General features: G+C 40.0%; 1 protein-coding gene across 22 annotated transcripts in view; it reads right to left on the bottom strand.

The window, feature by feature from the left end:
- The window catches only part of MYT1L (myelin transcription factor 1 like), a 386408-nt gene that overhangs the window by 61074 nt on the left and 297798 nt on the right, over nucleotides 1-27536 (bottom strand). For 13 of the 22 annotated variants that reach the window (XM_065587748.1, XM_042848749.2, XM_065587757.1 and 10 more), the window contains 4 exons: nucleotides 27119-27355; nucleotides 25052-25173; nucleotides 24621-24683; nucleotides 24063-24131 (listed from right to left, as the gene is read on the bottom strand). In XM_065587748.1, the coding sequence (XP_065443820.1) occupies nucleotides 24063-24131; nucleotides 24621-24683; nucleotides 25052-25173; nucleotides 27119-27355 (491 nt within the window). Of the gene's footprint in view, nucleotides 1-12185; nucleotides 14763-24062; nucleotides 24132-24620; nucleotides 24684-25051; nucleotides 25174-27118; nucleotides 27356-27536 lie in introns of those variants that run through there. The other 9 variants (XM_042848754.2, XM_065587753.1, XM_024101615.3 and 6 more) reach the window with 3 other exon arrangements.

The raw sequence follows: 27536 nt of genomic DNA, 5'->3' as shown, positions 1-27536 counted from the left end.
GGATATTTCAGTGGATCCTGAGCTCTTAGTTATATGCTCTAGTGTTCAAAATATACCTGCAAAAGTACTTTTTAATCAGAGCCCTATTAAAATCATAGGATAATTAAAGTGCACTGCAAGATTAAAAGTGAGTTAATTTCACATTTACATGATGAATTTCTAGAAACTGGGAGGAGCATTCAGTACAGAAATTAGATTTAAAATGTTAAATATTGAGTTTTCTCCTATGTGAAATCTACCTAGCACCTCTTCTTTGCTGAACACTATAGAGATCACAAGTCTCATTGCACGCAATGGTATAAGTGATATCATAAATGCATGAGGCGTTCTGGGATATCTGCATTTGTGTAACTTGAGGGTATCACTTTCAGGGGGAAACATGAGAGTGAGGACACCTAAAAGAATGTGCTCTGGGGGACAATAAAGAGAGGCAGCCAAATTATCTTGTGGTGGAATGTGAATGAATGAATAATAGGGAAAATCTTGCCTCTATCTCTGCAATGCTGAGGACCCCCGACATTAGAACCAGTGCAGTTCCTCTGTGTGGGGGTGGGCCAGAGCAGGGCACTCTCCAATGTGGAATGGAGCCAAGCTCTGCAGGAGAAGATTGCAACAGAGGAAGGTTAAGGAATAGAAGAAAGTGTGGAGTGGGAGGATTTGCTACCACCCAGTTACTCCAGTCTTTCCACTCATAGTGTGGCCATGTCAGGGCTGTGGAGCTAGTCCAGCCATTAAACTGAAGTAATCTTGGCAGAGAGGCTCCACTGAGTGGCTTTCTGGCTCTTCTATCTCTGCAGAGAGACTTCTCTCTCTTTCTCCCCCTCCCCCTGCCTTTGCTTCCAGAGGTCTCCAGCAACTGAATGGTTCTAAGCTGAGGATGACTGACTGCTCCTCTTTGAGTGAAATGTAACTTATTACATGATTTTTTTTGCACCTATGCTCTATGTCCTTAGTTCCTGGTGCTATCAGTATGACACTCTTGCTGCGCTCCCTATACTGTATGTGTGGGTGAGCCAGAACATGATACATTTTTTAATTAAATTGAAATATTTTTTCCTACAAGCAAAATAAAACGTGGCACACTGGCATTTATTATATCTCCACACTTGAACACACAGATACACATGCTGCCTTTAAAATGAATTATATCTGTATAGAAAATATTACTGTGCCTTTAGTCACCATTCCTGCATGCTGCCAATTGTCCAGCTTGATAGCATGCCAGCAGCTAGTACCATGGTGCACTGCCCATTGTGCTAGCCTCTAGCACCAGGGTGTGCAGCCCAGCATGCCAGTAGCCAAAGGCATGGTACATGCCCAATGTGAAAAGCCTCTGTGCACTGCCCAGTGTGCTAGCCTCTAGCACCAGGGTGTGCAGCCCAGCATGCCAGTAGCCAAAGGCATGGTACGTGCCCAATGTGAAAAGCCTTTGTGCACTGTCTAGTGTGTCCCACTTATGGAGGCTGCCAGACAGAAGCTGTAAATCAGCCCATTTCCTGGGCACCCTGCCCATGCTTCCTCCCTAGCTGCTAGCCCACCTTTGGGGCAGCAATGCCCAGCCGTAGAGCTCCCTACAGACTGGACTTCCTGCCATCAGGCAATGAATCAGTCCCAACACATATAAATCCAAAGGTTCATTTTGAAAAGCCTTCCTGTTTTGTGAAAGTTTAATATTCATAAAGTGAGGAAATTATATAAACTGGACAAAGCACTCAAGAATCGACTGTATTCCACAACCCTAGAGGACTACAGAATAACCAGGAGCTACGTTCTTTGATCGCTAATAGCGCTGTGATGTGAACCTCAAAACTCAGGTTTTTGCCAATCACATGCAAAAAGTAGCCCTAAAGCAGGGATCGGCAACCTGTGCCACTTCCCACAGCCCCCATTGGCCTGGAGAGGTGAACCACGGCCAGTGGGAGCCGCAATCGGCCGAACCTGCGGATGTGGCAGGTAAACAAACTGACCCGACCTGCTAGGGTGCTTACCCTGGCGAGTTGCGTGCCAAAGGTTGCCGATCCTGGCCCTAAAATGTTGCTGAATGACAGTTTGCTTCTAAATTTTTGCCAGTTAATAAGAAATCACAGAGGTTGGCAGCACTATGCAGCAGCTGTTGCTTGCACGTGGGCTGCTTCTGGATTTATCCCCTGTCGCCACCTTCGCACTGGCTGCCTCCCTGCCTGACTGGATACATTTTGAAGCCACACTTTGCTGAGGCCAATGGGGCTCTGTTCCCACGCAGGTGAGCTAGATCAATTTTTAAAGTGGGGGTGCTAAAAGCCATTGAACCAAACTGTAAACCCTGTATATGATGGAAATCACTTCAAGGCAGGGGGTGCGGCAGGATCCCCCAGCACCCTTAGTTCCAGCACCTATATTCCCACATGGTTTCTGCTGGCTGAGGGAGGCAGATTTGGTACAGCTGTGCATGTGCCTCGGTGGCTGCTCATTTCACAGGTGGTAGCAAAGAGACAGGATCTGGGCAAGAGCAGGGATTTAAGTAAAATCACCCAAATTTCATCCCAAGAAAGTAATTTTTAGATCCAAATGTTGCCTATTGCCAATTCATGATTTTTTGGCACTAAGGTCTCTCAAAAGTAGCAAAACTAGCAAAAAATTGCTGAGGTTGGCAATAACTACTTGGACCCAAAATAGCGTGAACAAATTTTGCAAGTGTTGCAAGGAAAGGCATGATCCTTTTAGCACATGGAGGATTGGGCCCAGAACTTTGAAAATCCCATATACCTCAAACATCCCTAGTATTGCAGTCTAAATCTCTGGTGTTTCTGTGATTCAAATTCTAACAAGGTAAGACTGCAGATTTTTTTACTTGTAACCTGAAAAGGATTTGAATCTAGTTCCCAAAAGGTAAATGGCACAGTACATATGTAGCGTGAGAACATAAACACAAAGAGCCACGCCTTAAGCGGTAACTAGAGAACTCTCTGACTGGGAAGTTCCTCTGTTTATAAGCTCTCCCTGGTCCACTCTGGTAAATGTGGAAGACCAGGAACTCTATAACTCTATTCACTTTCTCTATAATAAAATATTAAAACTTAAATTATAAACCAATATCTGTACTCACAGTAATCCACCTATTACATATATTATTTGCTGTTGTCTTGGCATATCTTTCCCTCCCATTTAGGGTGGCTGCTCTCGCACTCCCTAGTTGTGCACTGTTCTTTAATTTGGTCTGACTGTGCCATTCACAGTTACTGCATCAATACTGTCTGACACAGTCTCCCTTATGCTGCCAGCATATAAGTCACATTGCTGTTTGTTTATGTTTTCTTGCATTCTCACTTTTGCTATAGCTTTTGCTAGTATGAGATCTGGATCTAATGGAAGCTGTGCTGATAAACTGGTGTTTCTTACACCACCAACTATCCTGTCTCTTATTGGTTCTTTAAATATTTCATATTTGCAATATTCATCCAGACTATGAACTGCAGTAACAAAATCCTCAGCTGTTTCTCCTTGTTCCTGGCACCTCTTATTAAATTTGGCCCAATATTTTCTCTGCCTATGAAATGGGCATCAAAAGTCTGTTTTACATTGGTGTATTCTTTCTTTTCCTCTTCAGTGATGGATAGTGCACATAGGATATTATCATCAGCATCACCCATAGCAAACATCAGGCCATTTACCTAGTATTTCTGTGCTTTCAATATTAAACAGAAGCTATCCAGAAATGCTCAAATCTCCACTCCCAGCTAGGTCAGGTGCCCGAGTTGCCAAAACCAAACTTCTCTAACAGAACCATTTACACTAGGGACTCCATTGCTGTCCCAAGACAGGTCTCCACCTCCTTCCTGCTGCAGTTTTCACAGGTCTCCCCGATTTTCCACTTTCCCCACTCACCACAGAGCCTGGGACATGTGTCTCTTTCCTTTCCTTTATTCTGTCTTTAGAGAAAGGGAGTCATTCACTTCTAACACCATTTAGGACAAAACAGTAAATACAGAACTTCCTGATTGGGAAGCTCCCCATGCAATACATCCTTGTCCTCTTTGGTGATTGTGGAAGTGCAGGACCCCTCTGAACACTCCAAACTTATCAAATGGTTGGTGTTGTTTCAGCAAGTATTTAAGACATTTCAAATGCTAATCCATGAAACACTAACAAAGCCAGCACTAAGCATTTTAAAAAGGCACCACTAAGCCCTTCATGGACTTTTGCAGCCAATGAACCAATCCCATATAAATGATGGTCCAAACAGGTTTGTAGAAGAATTCCGGGGGAGTGACTTTGCTTCAGTATTCTCACCAAAAATAATGTGACTGGATGACTAGCAAACTTACCACAGACAGTAAAGGGGAAGAGATCTTCTGACAAATTTGAATGAATTCAAATCAGCAGGGCAGGTTGCTATTCACCCAAGGATACTGAAGGAGTTAGCTGAACAAATCTTTGGAGCCACATGCAATAATAATTATAAACTCATGGATAACAGGAGAGGTCCTGGAAGACTGGAGAAGGGCTAACATAGTGCCCATCTTGAAAAACGGGGAAAAGGAGGAGCCGGGAAACTATAGATCAGTCAGCCTGACCTCGATACCTGGGAGCAATGTATGTAACAGTCAATTTGTGAATGTTTCATTTAGAGGATGAATGGGTAATCACTAGCAGCCAGCATGGATTTACCAAGAACAAATCATGCCACACCAGCTTGATTTCCTTCTTTGACAGGGCAATTGGTTTGATAAAAAGGGGAATGCAGTGGACATAATATACCTGGACTTCAGCAAGGTTTTTAACACAGTCTCACATGGCATTCTGATAGGTAAGCTGGAGAAATGTGGGCTTGGCGGAACCACCATTAAATGGACACATTATTGGTTGAACAACTGCAAACAAAGAGTAACTATTAATGAAATTATGTCAGATTGGAGGGAGGTCTCAAGTTGGGTTCCACAGGGATCTGTTTTGGGTCCAGTATTGTTTAACGTCTTTATTAATGACCTGGATGCAGGTATAGAGAGCATACTGATCAAATCTGAAGATGACACAAAGCGAGGGTGGACTGCCAACGCTTCAGAGGATAGAGCTAAGATTCACAAGGATCTTGACAAATTAGAGAACTGGGCTATAGTCAACAAAATGAAATTCAACAAAGACAAATGTAAGGGGCTACACTTCGGGAAGAAAAACCAAATGCACAAATACAGAATGCAGGGAAATTGGCTTGGTAGCAGCACTGCTGAGAAGGATCTGGGAATTGTGGTGGATCACAACTTCAACATGAGTCAGCAAGATGATGCTGTTGCAAAAAAAGCAAATGCAATTTTAGGTTGCATTAGGAGAGGCACTGCATGCAAGTCATAGGAGGGGATAGTACTGCTCTACTCGGTGCTGATTAGCCCTCAGCTGGAGTACTGTGTCCAATTTTGGTCCCTTCTAACCCTATGGGTCTTATGATTCTATGACTGTATATTAAAAGTGCCTCCATGACAGAAGCAGAGAGGCACAATAGGATGTGTTGGTAGTTTCATTATTGTATGCTCCAACGTTGGATTTTCAAAAGCATTTATTTTTGCACTAACTGCTTCCACTGATGTCAATCAGAGTTTCACCATTGATTTAAAAGGGAGAAAAGTTAGGCAAATGCTGCATGCTTTTGAAAATCCTGCCCTAATGTAGGTTTGGGTATAGTTTCCTAATAATAGACTGACATAGTGGTTACAGACTGGGGAGGGGATTCTGTAGTCTGCTCCTGGCCTTACACACCCTTGAAACGATCAACTAGCAGCAGCATACCTCTTGATGTGCTATTTCTAAGTGTGCTGCTGACACTACTATGGTCAGTTTCCCAATCGTTTTGCTCCTTTGTTCTTTAAGGCTGAAACAAATACAAAGGGCTCTGGAGCTCACAGAAGTAAGGGCCTTGCTAAGAGCTTTCTGGGCGGTGCTGTGTACCTTCCACTCTCACTGAATTCATGGGTCAGCGCCTCCCAGGAAGTGCTCAGCAGCTTGTAGAATTGGGGCCCTGACATCTGCAACCCCAAGGCAGAAGTAACACATTTATTTAACAACTTATATTTCATCTTTGGTGTGATCAATGCTGTCAATCCATTAACATTTTCTTCTTCTGGAGGAGAGAACTGGGGAACAGAAAGAGCGTATGGAGGCTTGGCATGCCTGAGCTATTCTGTGTTTCTCTTTTTAATTTGAAAAGAAAGAGTCATTCCACTAGCAGATCCAAGAACGCCTTTAAAATCATATGGAGCATTATGTGAATACAAGGACTGTGGCCACTGGGTCAGATGGGGGCAGGGCATGAAGAGGAAAGACCTACATTAATAAAGTGGCCTAGTGTCTCTTCAAGAGTACTTCATCTAATGTTAATTTGCAAGATTGGGTCTGAGAGTCAGGCTGGGATATTTCTGACTCTTTTTTAAATGAAGTGCAAACTATAAGTGCTCCGGCTCCAAGGAAAGGCTTATCAATCTAGCAGCTAAGCCACAAAGGAATGGTATTGTGAATATCATTGAGTCACATTGGAAGTTTCGTCATTAACATCAGGAGAACCTAAAAGTCTGCCAAGAAAATGTGACCCATACGACAAAAATGTAGCTGGCCTGAATAGTCTTCCTTCCGTTAACAGGAACTTGTATCTTAGCCCCTATTTCAGCAGAGTTACTAAAAGTGTGGACTACTTTGACCTTCAATCTACATTTAATAAGGTAAAGTTGGGTATTTAACACTGGTATGGTATTAAAAATACTCATCAGCCTGACAACATCTTAAAACTACTCCTTGGGGAAGTAAAATAAAATAATGATATGCTATCTCCTACATACAGAATCTCCATACTGCCTGATAGCAACCTTGAGAGGTGCCACTATGCCCCAGAGTTATAATATTGAACAGATTCTAAATCTTCCACTGGATATATTGTATATATATATATATATCCCTTCATTGAATCATTGAAAGGATTTGTCATCTGGTGACAGGGGCAGGTTGGCATGTGGAGGATGTAGGCTAAGAAGAGCCTTGAGAGTCTGGCTTCCCCAGACAGCAAAAGCAGAGGTGGTGCTCTCTATTTCAGGGGTTAAGAGTCAGTAGTAGAAGGGTGAAAAATGGCGCGTTCTGACTTTACGAAAACAAATAGCTTTCCCCTAGACCTGCATGTATGGCTGGAGATGCAAATGAGGGAGGCTTTGTAGGCCTTGCCCTGATGAAAAAAGCTGAATTAAAATGTCAAGTGTGAATTATACCACATTGCGAGGCAGTGTTCTAGTGAAAAATAGGGCTGCGGGCAAAGGAGATCTCAGCTCTAAATCCCGCTCTGTTTCTGATTCACTGTGCGGCATTATACTAGTTCTTGGCCAAATTTTCAAAAACACTCAATAAGTTTTGGTGTGGGTGATTTAAGACACCTAGGGTCTGATTTTCAGAGAGATTAAGCCCCATATCTCTTATTTACTTCAAGAGGACCTACTTGGCTCAAGTTGGACATCCAAAAATGCACAGTAATGGATATTCTTGAAAATATTTAACCTAATTTGCAGAGGTACCAAGTGCCCACACAACTCCCCATGAAGTAAAAGGAGTTGGATCCATTTACGCAAAGGCTGGATTAAGCCAAAGTGTCTCAGTAATAATAGGTTACAAAGTAGCAGCGTGTTAGTCTGTATCCACAAAAAGAACAGGAGTACTTGTGGCATCTTAGAGACTAACACATTTATTTCAGCATAAGATTTCGTGGGCTGCAGCTCACTTCAAGCTTATGCTGAAATAAATTTGTTAGTCTCTAAGGTGCCACAAGTACTCCTGTTCTTTTTTCAGTAATAATAGCAGGCTCACAGGAGCATTGTTAGGTGTCATTGACTGTGAATAGCACTCTGACAATGTGTTGTATAATGCTCTCCAATGCCTCTTCTTCACCTTGTTCTCTTTGCTTTTTCAGTACCAACTGCTTTTTTCTTTGAAGCAAATAGAGACAAAACCCCTCCTCGTAAAAGAGTCAGAACTTTTGCTTTTTTGCAAATAAGATGAAAAGATAAAGCTTTCCTTTGTGTGCAGAACATTTTGCAGGGCTTAACTAAGACTGCACCACTTTAATTCCACATTTTAATAGCAGCAGGAATCGGTTGCAGAAACAGCTATGTAGAGCAGTAGGAAGGCCAAAGGTTATACACAGGGATAAACGGTTATGCAGAACAATGGGACTATGAAACTGCATGTGCTATTGGACTAGCTCTTTGTGTTACAAACACTTTGCTCATACTCTTCTGAGAAAGTGGACAGAACGAGAAAGATCCCACACTCTAATACACCTTCAGGCCCAGAGCAAAAATAGAAAAGCAGCCATGAGAAAGAGAATCTGTAACAAGAGCCACTGCAAGAAAAATATTTCAGATACAAATTAAGAATCTGTTTTCAAAGACACCAGTCACCATGGTATCTAAGCATTGAATTGGTTCCCTCTTGTCAATACCAATATGAGTAGAACTGGGCTAACAATTGATAATACTTTATTTGATTAGTTCAGCCTTATTTATTGTTTGCAAAATACCAATGTGTTTTTTGATATCCCAAAGTTTCTTTTTCAAAATCATTTCTTGATTTTCTGTGATTGTAACAAACTGCTTATGAACAAATATTCTATATTCTAAATTTAAGCTGAGTGGGTTAGTTTTGATCAGACACAAACATTGCACAGTATTTTTCTCTTTCCAGATTGGATTGGAATAACCTTAGTATCCTGTTTCTGGGGTGAATATTTGCAATTCAAAATTCATATTCTGAAAATATTCTCTCAAAATTCACCATCTCAGCAAACATTCCTGCCAGTTAATTCAATCATTAGCATATGGGATAACGTAAAAGACATGAGCCCAGCTGAAAGAGATTGGTTTAAATACAAATGCATATCCACATAAAATATATTGCTGTTTCACCACTGAAAGTGTGAGAGCCTCACACAGGATGCACAGTATGTGGTGAGGAAAGGAGCATTTATTAGCTTCCTGATTCCCTTGTGCAGCCTGAATGATGGCCAGGCAGAATTCCAGTCCTTGCCCTCATCCCTTAACCCCAAGGGAATCACAGCATCTCAAAGGGGTGTTTGAGAAGGTACAGTCTGGCTGTTCATGGAGTAGTAAACTGCATCCAACAATAATGCCTCCTGTAGGTGTTATAGTTTCACACCTCCCATTACTGTGGGTTATGCTGCCATGGCACATTCGAACCCATAAGAAGTGGCAAATCTTAGAAAGTGGTGACACAGAAAGTGACTGTAAGGGTCAATTTATGAATACAAGTTGCTGCCAGAAAGAGAGAACTTTGGGCTTAATAAGTTATTCACAATATCCACTTTACTCCACTATTAAAAATATAGTCATTGATGTACATAAATGAAAAAAAAAAGGTTCTTAAAAACGGTAATGATATCAATGTCACTGTCATAAAACAAAAGCTTTCAAGCTTAAAGTTAGTATAAGATGGCTTTAAAGATCATTCTAAATTATACATTTAGAGATGGAGATTTAAGATTAATTTGCTACGTTTGTGGTACATTAACATTCATGGGAATTTTAACAGACATTTGAGATAATGGGCCTGATGCTCTTCTTGTGTAAATCAAAAGTAATTCCACTGAAGTCAGCGGAGTTACACTGTTGTAAAATTGGTGCAAATGGGATCAGACTCAGGCCCAGCAAAGTTAAATTAGCAATTCATTTTATATAGATATGATCTAGATTTACTATTGTTTTATATGTATTAACTGTTATTCAGATCTCAGACTCAAAGGTCCACAGCATTAAATGGAAGTCAGACAAAAGTTATTTCTCTAACTACGTGTATTTCACCAGCTAGTAACTTATAAAAATTATACACTATTTCTAAAAAAGCTAATTGTTCAGCCAGCTCTTGTCTATGACAGCATTCTTTCATGAACAAAAGACACCATCTGAAACTGCTTTTGGAAAGAATACAGTCTGCAAATTTTGCTTTTGGACTTGTAGACTCAACTAGCATGAGCTGAGAGAACAGACTTTGGCCCTATGATATTGTTTTCTTTCCATTAAAATATTGTTGCTCAGGGAGATCTAGGCACTCACAGCAATAGAACCTGATCCTCCAAACCCTTACTCATATGGGGCCAAATCCAGTCTACTGATGTCAATGGGAGCTTTTTCATTGATTTGTAATGGACTTTGGATCAGGTCTCTGATTAGGTCTTAGCATCATTGAAGGCCTTCTTTTGTGAATGAGAGTTAGCAGGACTGGACCTGTAGAGATTAAAAAAAAATGAAATAAACAAAAATAAAACTGATCTATATTGTGATCCCCTGAAACCTTTCACACAGAAACATATACGAAATTATTCAAGAACAAGGCTAGTGGCAATATGCAGGTAAATGCTCATATGGAATATACCTACACTTTCCTGACATCTGATCCTTGATTAATACATCAGAAGAAAGTGAATCACTACCAGCCAAGGTCCCTGCAGTTTGCCTTTAGGAGAAACCCATGATTTATATTCAGATTAACTCTTTTTGCCAAAAACAACAACAAAAAATCGGTTCACTGTCTACCAAACTCTGAATTTGCAATTTAAGATTAAAAGCTGGTGAAACCAAATTTAACTGGAACTGGCATTTCATTCACAGAATGTTTAATAATTAAGATGGCATGTTTTGGGTGGGATTTAATTCCTCTTAATGAATGTCCCAGGTATTTAAGACTGAATTTCAAAATGTTTGTAAAAAATTAATTAGGTCTAAGTCCCTCAGAATAGGTGTGCAGATTTACATTAAAAATTTAGGTTTACAGCATAATGTCTTGAAAATCTGTTATTTCTTATTTACTTAACAAGTCCTGAATTCTGCATTCAGACTGCTCTTGACACTTCACTGTATTATATGTTTTAGATGTCATCACCTTATACAGGAGAAAAACAGATCCCTAAACTCATGGCTTGGCAAGTAAACTGAATGAGTTGTGATTTTCAAACATTTATTCTCTTTTTAAAAAAAGATTGCTGTGTGAATTAAGTGCTCAAGAAAAGTATCAGATTGACTGGCCTTGGGAATCAAGTTCACTATTTATCTATAAGGCAGGTATGACCAAGGAAGCCACAGAATGTGATGCAGAATTCACCCCTTTCCCATTTCCTGTTGCAGAAAACTGCTTCAGAATCTATTATTTTATTTTTGAAAAAAAAAAAGTTTCTAGCCCCAATGGTGGTAAAGATAACCTTGAAATCATGCACTAATTGTAAATGGATATAGCAATGTGTTCCTTAGTCTGCAGACAGCTTGAAATAATAGCTCTATGGAGTATGAACTCCTCTCAGTCATCAAAATGTGGTATTAACTCTGAAACCCAAAGATGACATTTAAATGTCCATAATATTGACTATTTCACTGCTAATCATTTTAACAGAAACATGTAGCTAATATACTTATATATAATATACTTAAATATAAATTACTTAGATTATAAGTTCTTTGGGGGAGGGACTGTCTTTTTGCTCTGTGTTTGTACAGCACCTAGCACAATGGGGTCCTGGCCCATAATTGGGGCTTCAAGGTATTTCTGCAATACAAAGAACAAATAAATAATAATAATAGTAATAATAATAATAATAATAATATGCCCCAAATCCCACATAGCCTCTGTTTCCTCTCCAGGTTCACAAATTTCCAAATCTCTGCTACACAGCTGCCAAACCACGGCTTCCACTGATATTTTCTATGATGCAATTACATGCCATCAGTTGAAAACTCTATAGCACTTGAGATGTGATAATGAGAGACACAATAAAATAAACTGAATAGCAAAATAACAAAATGGTTACTGTCCTGACATTTATTTTCATGGCTTAACTAAAAATAAACGTTCAGTATTTAAATTTAAATTATTACATTGCAGAACTTCCAGTGCACTGCATTGGAGTGCCACAGAATCCACACATCTTGTCAGTGAATTTATATCTAGCTTACTGCAGAATTCATGGGACTTTGGTTAGGGCATAGTCAGTTGTAACCATTTTGCAAAAGTGTGTTGCTCGCAGCACAAGTTGAAAAGAAATAATAAAACAAAATGCATTCATGAACAAACAGCTGGATGAAAAAGCTACAATATGATGATGAACCAACACTCTTTATTGAATCTCAATAATTTACAAAGCATGTTTATGCAACACATTGGTTTGACACGTTGAAAATAAATGAATAAAAATTAATCTGAAAATCAGTACTGGAGCAAAGTGCAAAGTAAGCAGAGTCAGTGTATACAAAAAGATTAATGATGGCCAATGGTCAAATAAAACAACAAACCTTGTCTCAGAGAGTGGGCAAAAAATGAGCCCATGTGGCAAAGCCACACTGGCATGTCTGTAGAAGAAGTAAAATAATTCAGCAGATTTTGAAAAAGTTCCATGTGGTTTAGGACTGGAGAGTAGTGTGCAAATATGTGTGTAAGTTCCACTGAACAGGATACTAAAAATACTTTTAAATAATACGATAAGATGTTTAAAGGACTGGAATATATATTAAGGATATAAAACAACACATTGATATAGATATCATTGTAACACAAAAATATATGCACCATATAAAGTCTCATTAGTAATGAGATATGAAATAAAAAAGGTGAACTTGACCAGATGGCAAAATTAGATTGTGCAAAAACAGAAACCAACTGAATTAACAGTATGGTCTCCATAAACTGAATTAATAGTATGGTCTCCATAATAAAATCAAACAGGTTAAGGATTTGTGTAGTTCAAAATGGTTTAAGTAAGGCAACCGAACATTAATGCTAACCCACAAGAACAGCTGAGGACAAATGGCTAAATCCTCAGCAGGTGTGTATCAGTGACAGTCCATTGAAGTCAATGGAGCTATGCTAACTTACACCACCTGTGGATCTGAATGAGCGTGTCTAGACTTCAAAATGCAACAGTGGTTTTAGGAGTGCAACCTAAGAGTTTTGGCAGGTCTGACACAACACAGAAAGTGCAAAACTCTGCAACTCCTTTTTTGGTAAATACATGCTTAAGCAACTTCCCTTTGGGGTTGCCTCAGCACTTGGGATATACCACAGCATCACGTCCCAGATCTTTGAGGATCTGAATGGGATGGAAGCAATTGTTTATGATCTGCTGATCTGAGGCAAAAATGATCAACAAAACAATGAGAGACTGCATTGTGCCAAAGAAAAGACTCTTGAATTGAACATGAACAAATTATGTAGGGCACATACTCAGCGACAAACCCAAGGAAGGTGGAGGCAATTGTACAAATGGAAAGACTCCGAGACAAGGAGGCCTTAGAGAGATTCATGGGCATGTTAACATATCTAAGCAAATTCATCACTAATTTGTCACAATTAATTGCTCCCTTCAGAATGCTGCTTGGGGACAGTTCAGAATAGCACTGGGATGACTGACAGGAGAAAAGCTTTTGGAAATTGAAATAAATTATTACAGAAGCATCAGTGCTGAAATATTTTGAGATTAATAAAGAGCCTAAGAACTAAAGGGAAAATTTTCAGAAGTACCTAAATGGTTTAAGAGCCTAAGGGCTTGTCTACACAGTGCATGAGTCTACACCAGAGGGGTGTAAATTCTAGCGTGTATTGTGCACTAACTAGCCAATGTGGCACCTGGTGGCACACACTGAAAGTTCCCTAGTGCACGTTATTGTAATTCCCTTTCACACATTAACACGCGCTAGGGAACTTTTAGTGCATGCCACGATGCCAGCAGGGTCCACACAGACCAGTTAATGCACAATACGCTAGTGGGTACTAGAATTTACACCCCTTTGGTGCAGACTAATGAACAGTGTAGACGAGCCCTAAGTCCCATTTTCAAAAGTGACTTATGCACTTAAGAGCCTAACTACCACTGATGGTCAATGAGACTGAGATTCCGAAATGCCTACATTACTTTTGAAAATGGGATATAGGTTCTTAAGTCATCCAGCGACTTTTCAAAATACTGCCCTAAATCAATGCAAGCTCACAGGAAATAAGGCTGTGCTTATGCCAGATGACGTCTAAGTGACATATGCTTCTAAAGCACTGATTAAAATACAACAGAACTATGTCCAGTGAGAAAAAGAAATGCTGGCAATAGGTTTTGGTTGTGAATGATTTCATGAATATTGTTATAGGCAAAAATTAGTCAATGTAGAAACAGACCATAAACTGTTGGGATATTACAGGGGACCATCTTACAAAGCACGGTCCAGACTTCAGAAAATTATAGAGAAATTGCAAAGGTACTTCATGCAGGCAGACCCTGTGCCTATGAGCAGTACCTTGCAGCATTAGAAATGCAAGTGAAATGCAGATGCCTGGTAAAGAGCTTCTCATAGAAGGCATGCTCTTAAATCTGCTTTTAAACCGTGAAAACAAGGAAGAGGGGTTTTATGCAAATATGACTCATGTATTACCCATTTCTGATACAAAATTAGACAAACTCAAGCAAGAAACATGAAATGATCCAACCTTTCAAGAGCTTGAGCAAGTTATTCTAGATGATGGCTAACAGGAAAAGCCCAGGCACCTCCAAGTAAAAAAAAGTATTGTGACTATAGAGATGAAATTGCTGCATATGATGGGATTCTGAACAAAGGACATTGTCATAGCACCACACAACATGAGGTTGGAAATGCTAGGTATAACCTACAGTGCCCATTTGAGTATTGAGAAGTGCAGGAACAGAGCCCAAGATGTTCTGTTCTGGCCAGGCATGCATGCTGCCATCAAAGATAAGGTATCCAAGTGGAAATCTGCAATAAATACAGGAAACAGAATGCAAAAAACCCACTGAAACCACATGAGATTCCTGATTGCAGTTGGCCCAAGGTTGGCACAGATGTGTTTGAATGAAATGGAAATGATTACCTCTTATTGGCGGAATATTACTCAGGTTGTTTTTTTTAATTAACCTTTTATACGATATATTGAGCAGCAATGTAATAATGTAATTTTTTCACCATAGGATTCCAGATGAATTAACAACAGATAATGACCAACAATTTATAAATGCCTCATTTTGGTAATTTTCTTTGAACATCAGTTCAAGTCCTTACAATCAAATTTATGAACAGAAAAGTGCAAACATCAAAGAACTTGATTAAAAAAGAGCTCTGACAGATTCAAGGGGTCCATAGTTAGCATTGTTAGAGTATTGCAATACACCCCACATTTATTTATTAGGTTCACCAGTTCAGATACGCAGTAGGCAGAAGGACAAAAACTTTAGTGCCAACTTCTGGCAAGCTTATTGAGTCAAAAACAATTAAACCTGAAGAGATACACACTAGGGAAGTAGGGAAGAAGAAATGCTATAACAAGAATGCCAAACAGTAACCCCTGCAGGTGAGAGAAAATGTTAGAATCCTTACAGAAAAGTGGCTGGCAACCTGCCAGTGTAAACGTTATCTCATCTGCAGCAAGGTCTTAACCCCCCCCACTCCCCCCCTCCCCGAGGGTCAGTCCTACAGGAGGGACAGAAGAATGCTAAAAAAAAAATTAATGAAAACTTTGATGATCTATTTCTTGTGGGTATCCAAAATGCTAGCGATGGTGCTTCTGTGCTGACAGAGGTAACACATGATTCAGTCAGTGGCAATGAAAAATACCAGGAATGGCAAATACAAGTTCTAGGTGGTGGATCCACTTCAGTCTCCAGACCTGCCACTGCAGAAGGAACTGTTCTGAGAACAAGAAGTGGCCATGTAATCAGAAAGCTCTCATGGTTTAGAGATATAGAGAATGAGAGAGAGAATAATCCACTTATCTGGCGGGGGTTCAAAGTCATCAACCCCATGCCCTCCTAGAGTTCTCCATCGGTGTGTTTTACTAACTGATGATACTAGTTTATAACTCTTTTGAACACTGGCTTTCTCTAGGGCCACACTGAAAAAGAAGTCCCTGCGCTCCCATAAAGAACTGGGACAGGCCCTTGCATGGATTAACCAAGATGAGGGGAGGCTCTTTGTCTGCTCCCCTCCAATCCCAGCAAAACCCAATCACAATCTGGCCCTGAATATATTGCTTAAGAAACATATTGGTAATGTTTACATCTTTGTTTTATTGCTGAGTTGGAACCATGAACTATTTTTGATGTCTTCAAACTTCACCATTAAGGGCCTAGGATCCAGGTATTAACTATTGTGGAATTACATGTTCCATGCCAAATCCTGCTGCCTTCACTCAATCCTTACTCATTGAGCTCTCACTAAAGCAAGCTGGTCTGGGTAACTGAAGTCACTGGGAGTTTGGAGTGAGAATTTGGCCTGAGATTTCTAAATGTCCTCTGATTAGTATGAATAATTAAAAACAATAAGAAGCACCATATTTACCGCTGGCTTGCCAGCTGCCCCATTTTGGCTGGGAGTGTCCTGGGTATTTGCAGTCCTGGCCATAGCTCCTGGATATATTTTTGCCTAAGCTGTTAAAAACATATACTGTGCATAATTTTTGCCTGCTGCCAATAGGGGCCACTGTGGGAATCAACCAGAGGCCAGTGTCAATCAGCAACTTTTACATTCCCTTGCTCCCTTTCTCAGCAACTATGCTCTCTGCTGGAGATTAGAAAGCAGCACATGGGCTAAAAGAGCAACTGGGGAAGCTGAATATTCACCGGCCTAGCGGCAGTTTCTAATCCCCCACTCTAAGGCTACAGTAATTGGCAGGGGTGGGTGAGATACGGAGAGGTGCAGAATGGCTCCTTCCCTCTCAGGAGTTAGGGGGAGACACTCAGAAGGGAGACACAGATGGGAAGCGGGAGAAAGGGATAAGGGGAATGGGATCCCCAGGGAGATGGAAAGACATAGCTGGAGGGGTGTAGAGGTTGGATATCCAACAATATGGAAGTTAGGGCAAAAAGGGACATAAGAATGAGGGAAAGGAAACCACAGTATCCTCGACCTTCAGAGTGGAGAAAACAGTAGTAGCCCTGAGGCTTCAACACAGAGAGGATGATGAGAATGCCTTCCTCCCCACATAGTGAAAATTCCACATAGTGAAAATCTACTTAGTGACAGGGGTGTTTGGGGATTGGAGGACTATTGAAAGTTCAGATAAGCATCCAGTTTTCTGGGGACTTATTTGAACCCCAAGCGTCTTAGAGATCAGGCTAATCTAATATAATCATATGAAACTAACATTTCCTCTAACACACGCGTCTTTGACAGAGAAATGACCTTAGAGAAACAATGTTACATTTGGTAATATGTCTTATAGGTGACTTATTTAGCATGGCCAAGCTACACAAAGCCATATAAAAGGTGTGGTTATTTTTTAAATGACAGAATCCACCTGTCTGAAATGGGTATGTTATTTCCTTGAACTCCCTGCTGCACAGATGCCCTGGCTGATTGGGCACAGAAAGAAAGAGGACTGGTTTGGGTTGGACTGGTTTATTCACCATTCAAATGATTGCTTTTTTAAATCAACTAATCGATTTTAAAGTAAAGTTTTTCTTTTAAGTTAGTTCTAAAACTTTGGGGAATGTTGTTTCACTTTTTAAAAATGTTTATAATTCTACGAGATTGCAGTTCTTAAGTCACTGTAACTGCTAGGAAATAAACTAGGTCAGGGGGTCTCAAACACGCAGGCCGCTGTGGCCCGCCATAGCTCCCCTCACTCCCTGACCCCTGCCTCTGCCCCCCCGAGCGCACCTTATCCCCACCCCCCTGCCTGTCTCCCAGCGCTTCCTGCTGCCAAACAGCTGTTTGGTGGCACTTAGGACTTTCCAGGAGGGAGGGGGGAGGAACAGGGATGCAGCTTACTCAGGGGAGGAGACGGAGAAGATTTGGGGGCAGGGCGGGGGCTTTTGTATGTTTGTATGAAAAGGTGTCAGTGATGCGGCCCTCAGGCCAATGTACTAATCCTCATGTGGCCCTTGTGGTGATTTAAGTTTGAGATCCCTGAACTAGGTTAAGGTTAAAAATTGTATTTAACGACTGAACTTTTTACCCTTCACCTTAAACTTTGTATCTGTAACTGTTATTTGGCTGCTGATTGTTCTCCCACCATAGGGAGGTTTACTATTCAATCCAGCATCTCTTTGTCTTTTAAGAAAGAAGTTGTGTTTCACCAACACTATAGCCTGTAACCTAATACTGGAAAGTCTTGGATTCAGGCCAGATGTTAATTTCTTCAGAGACACTTAAAAATACTGATGTCTTCTCTGCTGGTGCCAGTAACTGGGAACTAAGAGCCAAAGAAATTCCTTCAGTAGTGAAAATTATTGATCAAACCCTGTAATTTCCTTCACCTGTATCTGATCTATGCATGTGTGGCTCATGTTTATGTACACAGTGTTGTTGTATCCCTATTGGTCCAGGATATTAGAGAGACAAGATGAGTGAGGTAATATCTTTTATTGGACCAACTTCTATTGCTGAGAGAGACATGTTTATGCTCAGACTTTGTGTGACTGGAGAGTCATATAAACTGCATAGCATCCATCAGCATGAAATTCTCCAGTATGCCACTGCAACTGGAATGGGTGGATGTCAAGAAAGAGTTTGGCCAACTCTATTATTCACCGTGGAGTGAAAATATGGCTTCATGCCTCAGAAAGCTGCCATAACACAGTTGTTCCGGACCCTGTCTATCAATCTGATCTATGGTATTTATAGGACCCCAATTACTGTAGACCAGGGGTTGGCAACCTCTGGCACGCGGCTCACCAGGTTAAGCACCCTGGCAGGCTGGGCCAGTTTGTTTACGTGCCGCGTCGGCAGGATCGGCCAATCGCAGCTCCCACTGGCTGCGGTTCGCCGTCCCAGGCCAATGGGGGGCTGCGGGAAGTGGCGCGGGTGAGGGATGTGCTGGCCGAGGCTTCCCACCGCTCCCATTGGCCTGGGACGGCCAGTGGGAGCTGCGATCGGCCGAACCTGCCGACGCAGCAGGTAAGCAAACTGGCCCGGCCATTGCCGACCCCTGCTGTAAACTATAGCACTGAGAAACAAAATGCATTAAGATAAACATAATAATTAATCAAAATAGACTTTGCTCTAGCCATCAAAGGATTTGGATGCTTATACTATTTTGTCCATTTGAAGACCTTAAAATTCCTCGAAATCTCCAATATCCACCTCTTTTGATGTTACTTATGTCTTAAAACAATTATCTTATATATTTATATATGACTCAGCACTACTTTGAATATTTCAGTTATTTAAAAATCAGTGACCTGTCTATAAGCCAGTTGGGTATATACATAAGTAAATAGGATACTAAGAGAGGTGCTGAAACCAGGAAGGAACAGGTGGACCAGCTCAGGGAGTCCACTCCTAGGCAGACAAGAGACAAAAAAGTTGTGTTAGTTCTTCCTGGGTTGTTTATTCCCCATGCAAGAGAGGGAAAGAGGAGGAGCAAGACTAAGGGAGAGGAGTGAGTTCAATATATACAAATATGTCAACCAGTTCTGCAAAAGCTGCAATACAAGTTAGGTAATCAATGATTTGTCTCCCTTTTGAACATACATACTGGATCTATACTACCCAACTCTATTGTACTCCTCCAAACTCTTATATTGAAAGCGAGTGCAGATCCCAGCACAAAAGTGTGCTGGGTTATAGAAATGCTTGTAGAATTTCACCCTTTCTGAATAGTTTGGTCTGTTGAGGGGATGTGGGTAAAGAAAAACTGAAACACAGGTGGAGAACAGCAAATAAACATGCTTAACTGTTCATGACACACAGTTTGTGTGACAAAAAGTGTGGGTAGTGTCTAGGGTGGTGAATTTGGAAGTTTGCCTTCCAGAGCAGATATACAGCCAATAATGCTCATTAAATATCTCATAGCACTTTTTGCACAGGTATGCTAGGCATGGAGTCCTGACAGAATTCCAGTTTGGAAATTACTTTACACATATTTGTGTGAGTGTTTTATAATTGTATATATAGACACAGAGAGACAGAGAATACATAATTGTAGAATGCCATATACAGGTTTTATCCGAATGAGTTTAAGATTTGTCGCATTACCCATGAATGGCAAAGCCATGAGTGAGTTATGCAGGTCATCCCAAATGGTACAATCCAGCAATACAACCTTTATGTCACACTACAGTGTCATGTATTCTGTATCATGTGTTAGAGAAAAATAATTTACAAATGCTTTAGAGATTTAAAACATTTTATTGGACTTTATTTCTGCATTTTTCTGCATTCAGTAGACTTAGTAACTTTGTTAAGATCTGTTCACTTTTTCAGGCTTAGAGGGAGAGGAATTCTGAAAATTTGATAGCTAGGCTAAATATGATATAAAACATTAGTTTTAATAGTTCTCTCTTTATATCTTTCAAATGATCTAAAAGAGATCTTTTTATACATAAAAATGTCCTATAATTAAATTCTGCTATTCTGGGCTTTTCCAGGGCAGGAAGCAAATGCTAAAAGCAAGTTGGGAATCTCTCCTTTCCAATAGGATAGTACGCAAGCTATTAGCCCTACAGGGACGAGAGATACCAACCCTTTGACCCATCGTTGGCACACAACTGAATATTACCTATTCTGGGGCTCAGGCAGGTATAATTTTTTTGAGGGAAATTCTACAGTTTGGGGCAGGGGTAGGTAATCTATGGCACGCGTGCCGAAGGCGGCACGCGAGCTGATTTTCAGTGGCACTCACACTGCCTGGGTCCTGGCCACCGGTCTGGGGGGCTCTGCATTTTAATTGAATTTTAAATGAAGCTTCTTAAACATTTTAAAAACCTTATTTACTTTACATACACCAATAGTTTAGTTATATATTATAGACTTTTAGAAAGAGACCTTCTAAAAAAGTTAACATGTATGACTGGCCCGCAAAACCTTAAATCGGAGTGAATAAATGAAGACTTGGCACCCCATGTCTGGAAGGCTGCCGACCACCCCTGGTTTGGGGGAAGAAGTAAACATTTCTCTGACAGTTTGGCTTTTTAAAAAATGGCAGCTGTTTGATGCTGTTCAGGTGTTAGGAATGTTAGAACTAGCCCAAAGAAGATGCATTAGTGGTAATAGGGTAGATCAAAAGTCAATGATAAATTCATTGGTCAAATTAATTTCACCTTCACATTATATGAATTACAGGTGGGGCACGTGCAACTGCCTTTTATTAAGGTTGCCAAACACATCACATTATCAGACTCTTATATCTTTGCCAAAATTTAACCCATTGGGCTGAAATTTTCTATGCTAGGTGTCTGCCACAGGCTGAACTTTTCTGGAATGTTTCAGCGAAGGCAGTTTAGTTGTTTCCAAGTATGATGCTAAGGAAAAATACATTGTTTTGGCCATGCTAAAAATGTTCTGGTGCCTTTTACTTTGAAAAGTTCTAGTGCACCCATGTTTTGGAGCAGAGACTTGATGTTTGTCAAGGGAGTGCCCTTTCAGGAATGTGCCTTGTGCATCCCTATGAAAACCTGTCCAAATGTGGCCAATTATAAGCGTTTCAAAATTGCAGTTTGCACATGCTCAGTAGGGACTTCATAGATCTTAGCAACTAAATTCCCTGATGGTTCCATCTATACTGGACATGCTGTAGCCCAGGGCTGAGTAGGATTTTCCCTTCAATTGCACCTCTGTGCTGCTGCAGGCCATCCCAGGTTCAGGCTTCTACACTGTCCCTCCTGTATGCTCAATATCCTCTCCCTGCTAGGCCCAAGTAGCTGCCTGATTCAAATGCAGAAGGGACAGAAGCCAGACTAGAGAGTAGATTGGAAAAAGAAGATTATGAAGAGGGTGTGATTGGGAGTGGAGACTGGCAGGGGATGGGGTAAGAAGGAAACTGTGGCTGGCTGGACAAAAAAGACTGGGACTGGGAACCAGAGGTGGAGACTTGGACTGGGAGCCATGGAGAGGAGGATGCAAAGGAGAAGGAGGTGAGTGGGGAGACAGATCTGATGAGGAGCCAAGGTTGGGGGAACACAAGCATCGGCTGGGCAAAGAACTTGGGACAAGACACGGCGATGGGGAAACACAGAGATTTGACAAGGAGCCCAGGTAGGGAGACTGGGACAAGAAACATGAGTGGGGGATGACTGGAGGCCAGGACAGGAAGAGAGACAGATCAGACAAAAAGCCAGGAGTGGAGGGAACTGGAGGACTGGAAGGGTGAGACTAAAACTTGCTGGGCAAGTAGACTGGGATGCTTGGAAGGGAAGAAGAGGCAATAGGATATAAGAAGGAGCTTCTTCGTAGTGTTGTAATTAATGCGACACAAACACAAGTGGGGTCTCTGTATGTTGCACCTTTTCTAAAGCAGCAGCAAGAACCTTTAGTAAACACACTGTCCCTGTTCCCCCAACAGTCATCCTGTCTGTGCTTGCCTTATGCAGGCATGATGCCTCCAGCCACTATGGCTGCAGATAGCCTCCTGCACACCCACCATGTGGTTCTGAGCCCAAGAATCAGTCTGCCCTCACTTTACTCTATTTCTCACTCTCTGCTTTCATTTGACTTTTTCTCTGCATGGCCCCTCCCTGCCCCCACACATCCCACAGTCTTTAAGTGGAATGGGATCCCAAACGTTTGAGTTGAGCATTCAAACCTGTGAATCTGGAGTGGATTTGAAATTAGGCAAAGTGAGTTTCTTACCCCTTATGAGAACTCACTAGGTTAGGCAAATCTAGAGAGCAATCTGTCTTAGCAGCTGACTTTCTGAAACATTTCCTAGGCTTTAGGGTCTGTTCTCCCAACAATGCATATATGAATCTCAAGAAAATGCTAGTCATGGCAGCAAAGGTAGCCCCCTGCCCAATCATGTTTGGAATCCTCCTCAGCATGGTCAGGAATCATCACCAAGTATTTGTTCATGCTGTCCCTTCCCATCCTTGCCTCCTTACTTTTAAATATCTGTCCCTCTGTACTATGTATTTGGGGTATGTTGAGGAATGCCACATGATTATCCAATCCTGCAGCCTTTCCATGTGCATAGTTTTAGGCAAAGGTCTGGCTGCAGGAGAAGAGTAAGTTTTGACCTGTAGTATTGCTTGACCAAAACAGAACATGCAGATTTTTGAAGGAGGTTACAGAATTCTTGGTAGGACTTCTCACTACAACCACAAAGAGCATTTGTATAATCTAGATTTTTCATTAAAAAAAAAATCAGACTAGAGTAACTAATCATATATAAATATGTTTAATTGCTGCCAATATTAAAAGATCCTATTTCAGCATAGACAAAACTACAGGATTTTCTTCATATTTTAATTGAATAATTCAACATAATACTTTAATAAACTAATGTCTATTGCTTACAATTTTCACTCTGAAGTATTGAAAGGAAATCATTACTTTTTAGAAAGAAAAAATGCATAGGAATAGCAAAGAAAACTCTAGAAAAGGTAGTTAAATGAGGCAATGCATTAGGCTGATAATAGGGATACAAACCTGGGGAGAACAATACATGAATTAGGGATAGGTGAACTGGTTCAGATTCCATAAAAAATCACCTACCTCCTCCTTACACCTAAGCATGGACCTTTAATTCTTTTTTTGGAAATAAACCTTCCTTGAAGTTCTGAAATAGTCAGATAATTGCTTTGCCAATTTTGGAATCAGACTAGTCTCATCAATCTATTCTCTTGATATTTCCAGCTCAGACTGATAACTTCAAGAGACTTAGAGAGCTTAGATAAACTTTAAGTAGGGATTCCAAAATTTGGATGCTTGTCCAGACTGGGACTGCAAAATTTCTGAAGTTGCCCATCCTTAACGTGTACTCTATGCACAAAGAAAGGTTTCAGAGTAGCAGCCGTGTTAGTCTGTATCCGCAAAAAGAAGAACAGGAGGAAGAAGTGGGCTGTAGTCCACGAAAGCTTATGCTCTAATAAATTTGTTAGTCTCTAAGGTGCCACAAGTCCTCCTGTTTTTCTATGCACAAAGAAATTAACAAAGAAATAGACTTATTTATAGGCCCAATCACTGCATGGTTCTCCTATTGATTTCAGTGGAAATTCCAAGCATGGGTCAGTTCCTATACATTAGCTCATACTTTTCCAAAGAGCATATCTAGAGTCTGTCATAATTATATGCGCTTGCTGAGCAAATAAATATGTAAACAGAATGATTTTGTTTATATCTTACTTGAGTTCTTGTGAGCTTGTGGCCAGCATACTTCGAATGCTTTTGTCAGCCAAGGGGCAGCCAGACAGACTGTAAGACATGGCAGGATATCCAAGTAAGTCAACCTCCTTAAAAGCTAAACTCTCCCAAACAATCACAACATAAAAAATAAAAATTAAAAATTGTAATGCAGAAAAGCGATGGGGCAAGTGCTGTAATATTGAATTTTGTAATATAGTTAACCCTCTGAATATATTTAGATATAAATTTTACTTCCAGTACTACATAATGTAAATGAACTTTTTTTGTTTTTACAAAGTAGTAAAATGTAACAAAAATATTTGTGATCCCTGGGTTAACTACTCAAAAAGCTTAAGAAAACTTTGGAAATTTTAGTAATCTATTTAAAAATAAAAGACGTTTATACAACACACAAATTAGCATGCTTTTAATATCAACATATACTACTCAAAGGGTTAACACATAGTTCAACATTTTTACTTTGACAGCATTGTTGAGGTAAGCTGAAAACAATAAATTGAAAAGACAGAATCCACCATGAAAAAAATGAAGTCACACCTTCTATGTGAGGCGTAATTACCAGTCACATGACCACTCCCATCACACCCTGGTGTTGGACATCTGCCACCAAACAAAAACAAAAACAGCCAAAATAGTAAGTATGTTTAAAAAAATAAAAAAAAAACTTTTAAAAGTTTCATTGTTTCCAGTTTAGCTGCAATGACTGCAAGGGGATTTAAGCATCCTATCAAAAAGCTGAAAAATGAACAGCATTAAATGAAAATGGCGTCTCAGTACAATATAGCATCATTAAGAACAAGCAAATACATGTTAGCTTATCACTTTACTTAACTGGCAGTTGGAAACATTTATATGCTGCAAATGTCGCATGCTCATACTGCAAGGCGTATATGTACTTGTTTGTTTAAAAAAGACAAAGAGAAAAGGTTAAAAGGAGAAAAAATAATTTCACCTCACATTATGCTTACGTTATTAAATCCTTTTTGCTCTCTTTGCATTGAGGGTATTTGGGTTTAGGGCTTGGGATTGTAACTTCACCAGGATACCTTCGTTCTTCAAGTGCCTCTTGGAAAGGATCCAAGTCTTCTGGCTGCAGGCAAACATATGGGTATTAGTCCCACTTAGGTGAGGCTGCAACATACACAAAAAATAATGCTATGTATATATCAGACATATCGCCTCCATTACTCCCACTCAATCAGAAAAATGTTGAAATTATTTTACCTTTTTTCTCACCTGCTAGACCTTTATATAGTACCTTTACATTTCAATGCACACGTTAGAATACGTGAAAAAGAATTAGATTATTTAATTTGAGGAGAAAGATGCAAAAGTCAGATATTTTCTCTTGTATAGTGTCTATTCCCAATGGTATCAGCAGCTGCCTTTGAAAGTCAACTACTATTCTCTTTCACAAGAATCAATACTTTTTCCAAAGTCACAAGTTTTTACAAACCACAGCCCCAGAAAAACAAAGCCTAAATATAGTATCTTATCCATCAAAATGCCAACTTCAATAACATTTGTAAATAGTTAAGCATTCTCCCAAAAAATGAATCAGGAATGATGTTAGCAGCCAATTGCTAAACACACATGTAGTATCACAATCTGGGGCAAACCTGAATGGATCTGCCTGGCAAAATATAATTTTGTAATTAAATTTACTGATGGATTTAGCCTTTTTATATTTGAAACTTAAGCATTAATTTCAGAAGTGAAAAAAAACATGGCAGAAAGCACTGATGCAGAAACTCCTGCAGATGGTGCTGTGAGCAACAGAATTAAAGAACAATTCTGCTTGTTTCAGTCAATGTGTTATACTGTATTTAATATCTCCCATTTCTTAGATAATGAGAGAAATCCTGGCCCCAACCAAGTCAATGGCAAAGCCCGCATTGATTTTAGCAGAACTAGTATTGCACCCAATGTATATAAAGCAAATAGCACTTTATTGCATGTCTCTACATTCATTTTTTAAATCATGCCATCCTATATTTTAATTAAAATAAGTTGGAGAGAGATATTGCTACACACGGTTGATAAGAATTCTAATCTTATAATGTAGATATAGTAAGAGAAAAGATATTGCTATACAAAGTCTGGGATTGTAAAATCATGTCTAGATTACAATGGGATAAATATGGCAAACAGGCTAGTGAGCTAGAGTTGAAACCTGACAAATACAAACAGTAGCCTCCCAGCAACTCACCCCCCCACCCCAAAGCAGCTGTCTGACAACTGTTAGGACCATCCTTTCAGAGTGGTGACCGAAAACACTTGCTACATGTTACAAGCTTTGAAACTTAAAATAAATTCACTATGGAGCAAGTTTTCTTTATTTGCCTCTTTCTGTTTACAGGTTTTTAGAGTCTATTACACCTCATATTTCTTCATAATACTCTTGAAATAAAATATTTCATTACAATGGTATAAAGGCCCTATTGAGTATCCCTTGCACACCCAAAGCGTTGTGCTCCTACTTTCCTGAATGCACAAGGAATGTAGGAGCAGGCCTTTTGACAACAAAATCCTGGTTAGCTAAATTAATGGAAAACTTATACTGTACTCTGTTCGTGCTTCTTAAGTAGATCTGTGTGTATAAACACACTTTTAAATATTCAGTCCTTCACTTTTGAATCTTAATCTGAGAAGAGTATCTTGTTCGGAAAGCTGGTAAAAACTTGATACCAACATTGAAAAAAGTTATGTCAACTTGCTCAGATGGAATAAGGTAGATTTGGAAAATTAGAACATCTTCACAGAAGAAAATATTTGTTAACAAGACAGTGCTGTTAGAAAACATGATTCACATTCATGGTTCAAATGTTGTCGGATGGAAGTTAGTCACCGATCAGATGTGTGCCAACATGATATATTTTGAAAGATTAACCACCAGAGTGTCCTCTTGTTAGGAAACCAACCATTTTTTGTTTATTACCTACACATGGTGTTTCCTCTTCCCTTTCAGATTTTAGAAATCTAATGAATTAAAACAGTCAGATTTCAATCAGAACCCTTAGATGAAAAAGACATACATTAATTTCTTTGGAATCATCTTCATCTATCCTTCTGGGCTTCATTTTAGTGTAGTCCACTGGCAAGTCCCAGCAGTCACTCTCATTCAGCTGGTAACACCGGTTATTCATCACAGCTTGTCGTTGTGGTGACATTGGCTCCAGTGGTGTCAAAATGGTACAGCAACCATCTCGCTGTCTCTGTTTGTTCATGCTTAGATCCAAGGTTCCATTTTCATCTACTTCCATATCAGGATTCTGTCAAAATAAGAAAAATAGTGTTAATTCAGCGTTTAACTATCAAAATGTCACCTCTCTGTGTTTTTTAATCTGATTGCTTAGTAGAATGGTAAAAGGCTTTATCATGCTATATAGATTGTAAGCATTAAGCCCCCTCCCACACGTAGCATGATTCTGTTACACAACATTAATGCTGTTA

Source organism: Chrysemys picta, chromosome 3, assembly GCF_011386835.1.
Source record: "Chrysemys picta bellii isolate R12L10 chromosome 3, ASM1138683v2, whole genome shotgun sequence".
In the NCBI taxonomy this organism is placed as follows: Eukaryota; Metazoa; Chordata; order Testudines; family Emydidae; genus Chrysemys; species Chrysemys picta.
This window is presented reverse-complemented; position numbering and strand designations above follow the sequence as displayed.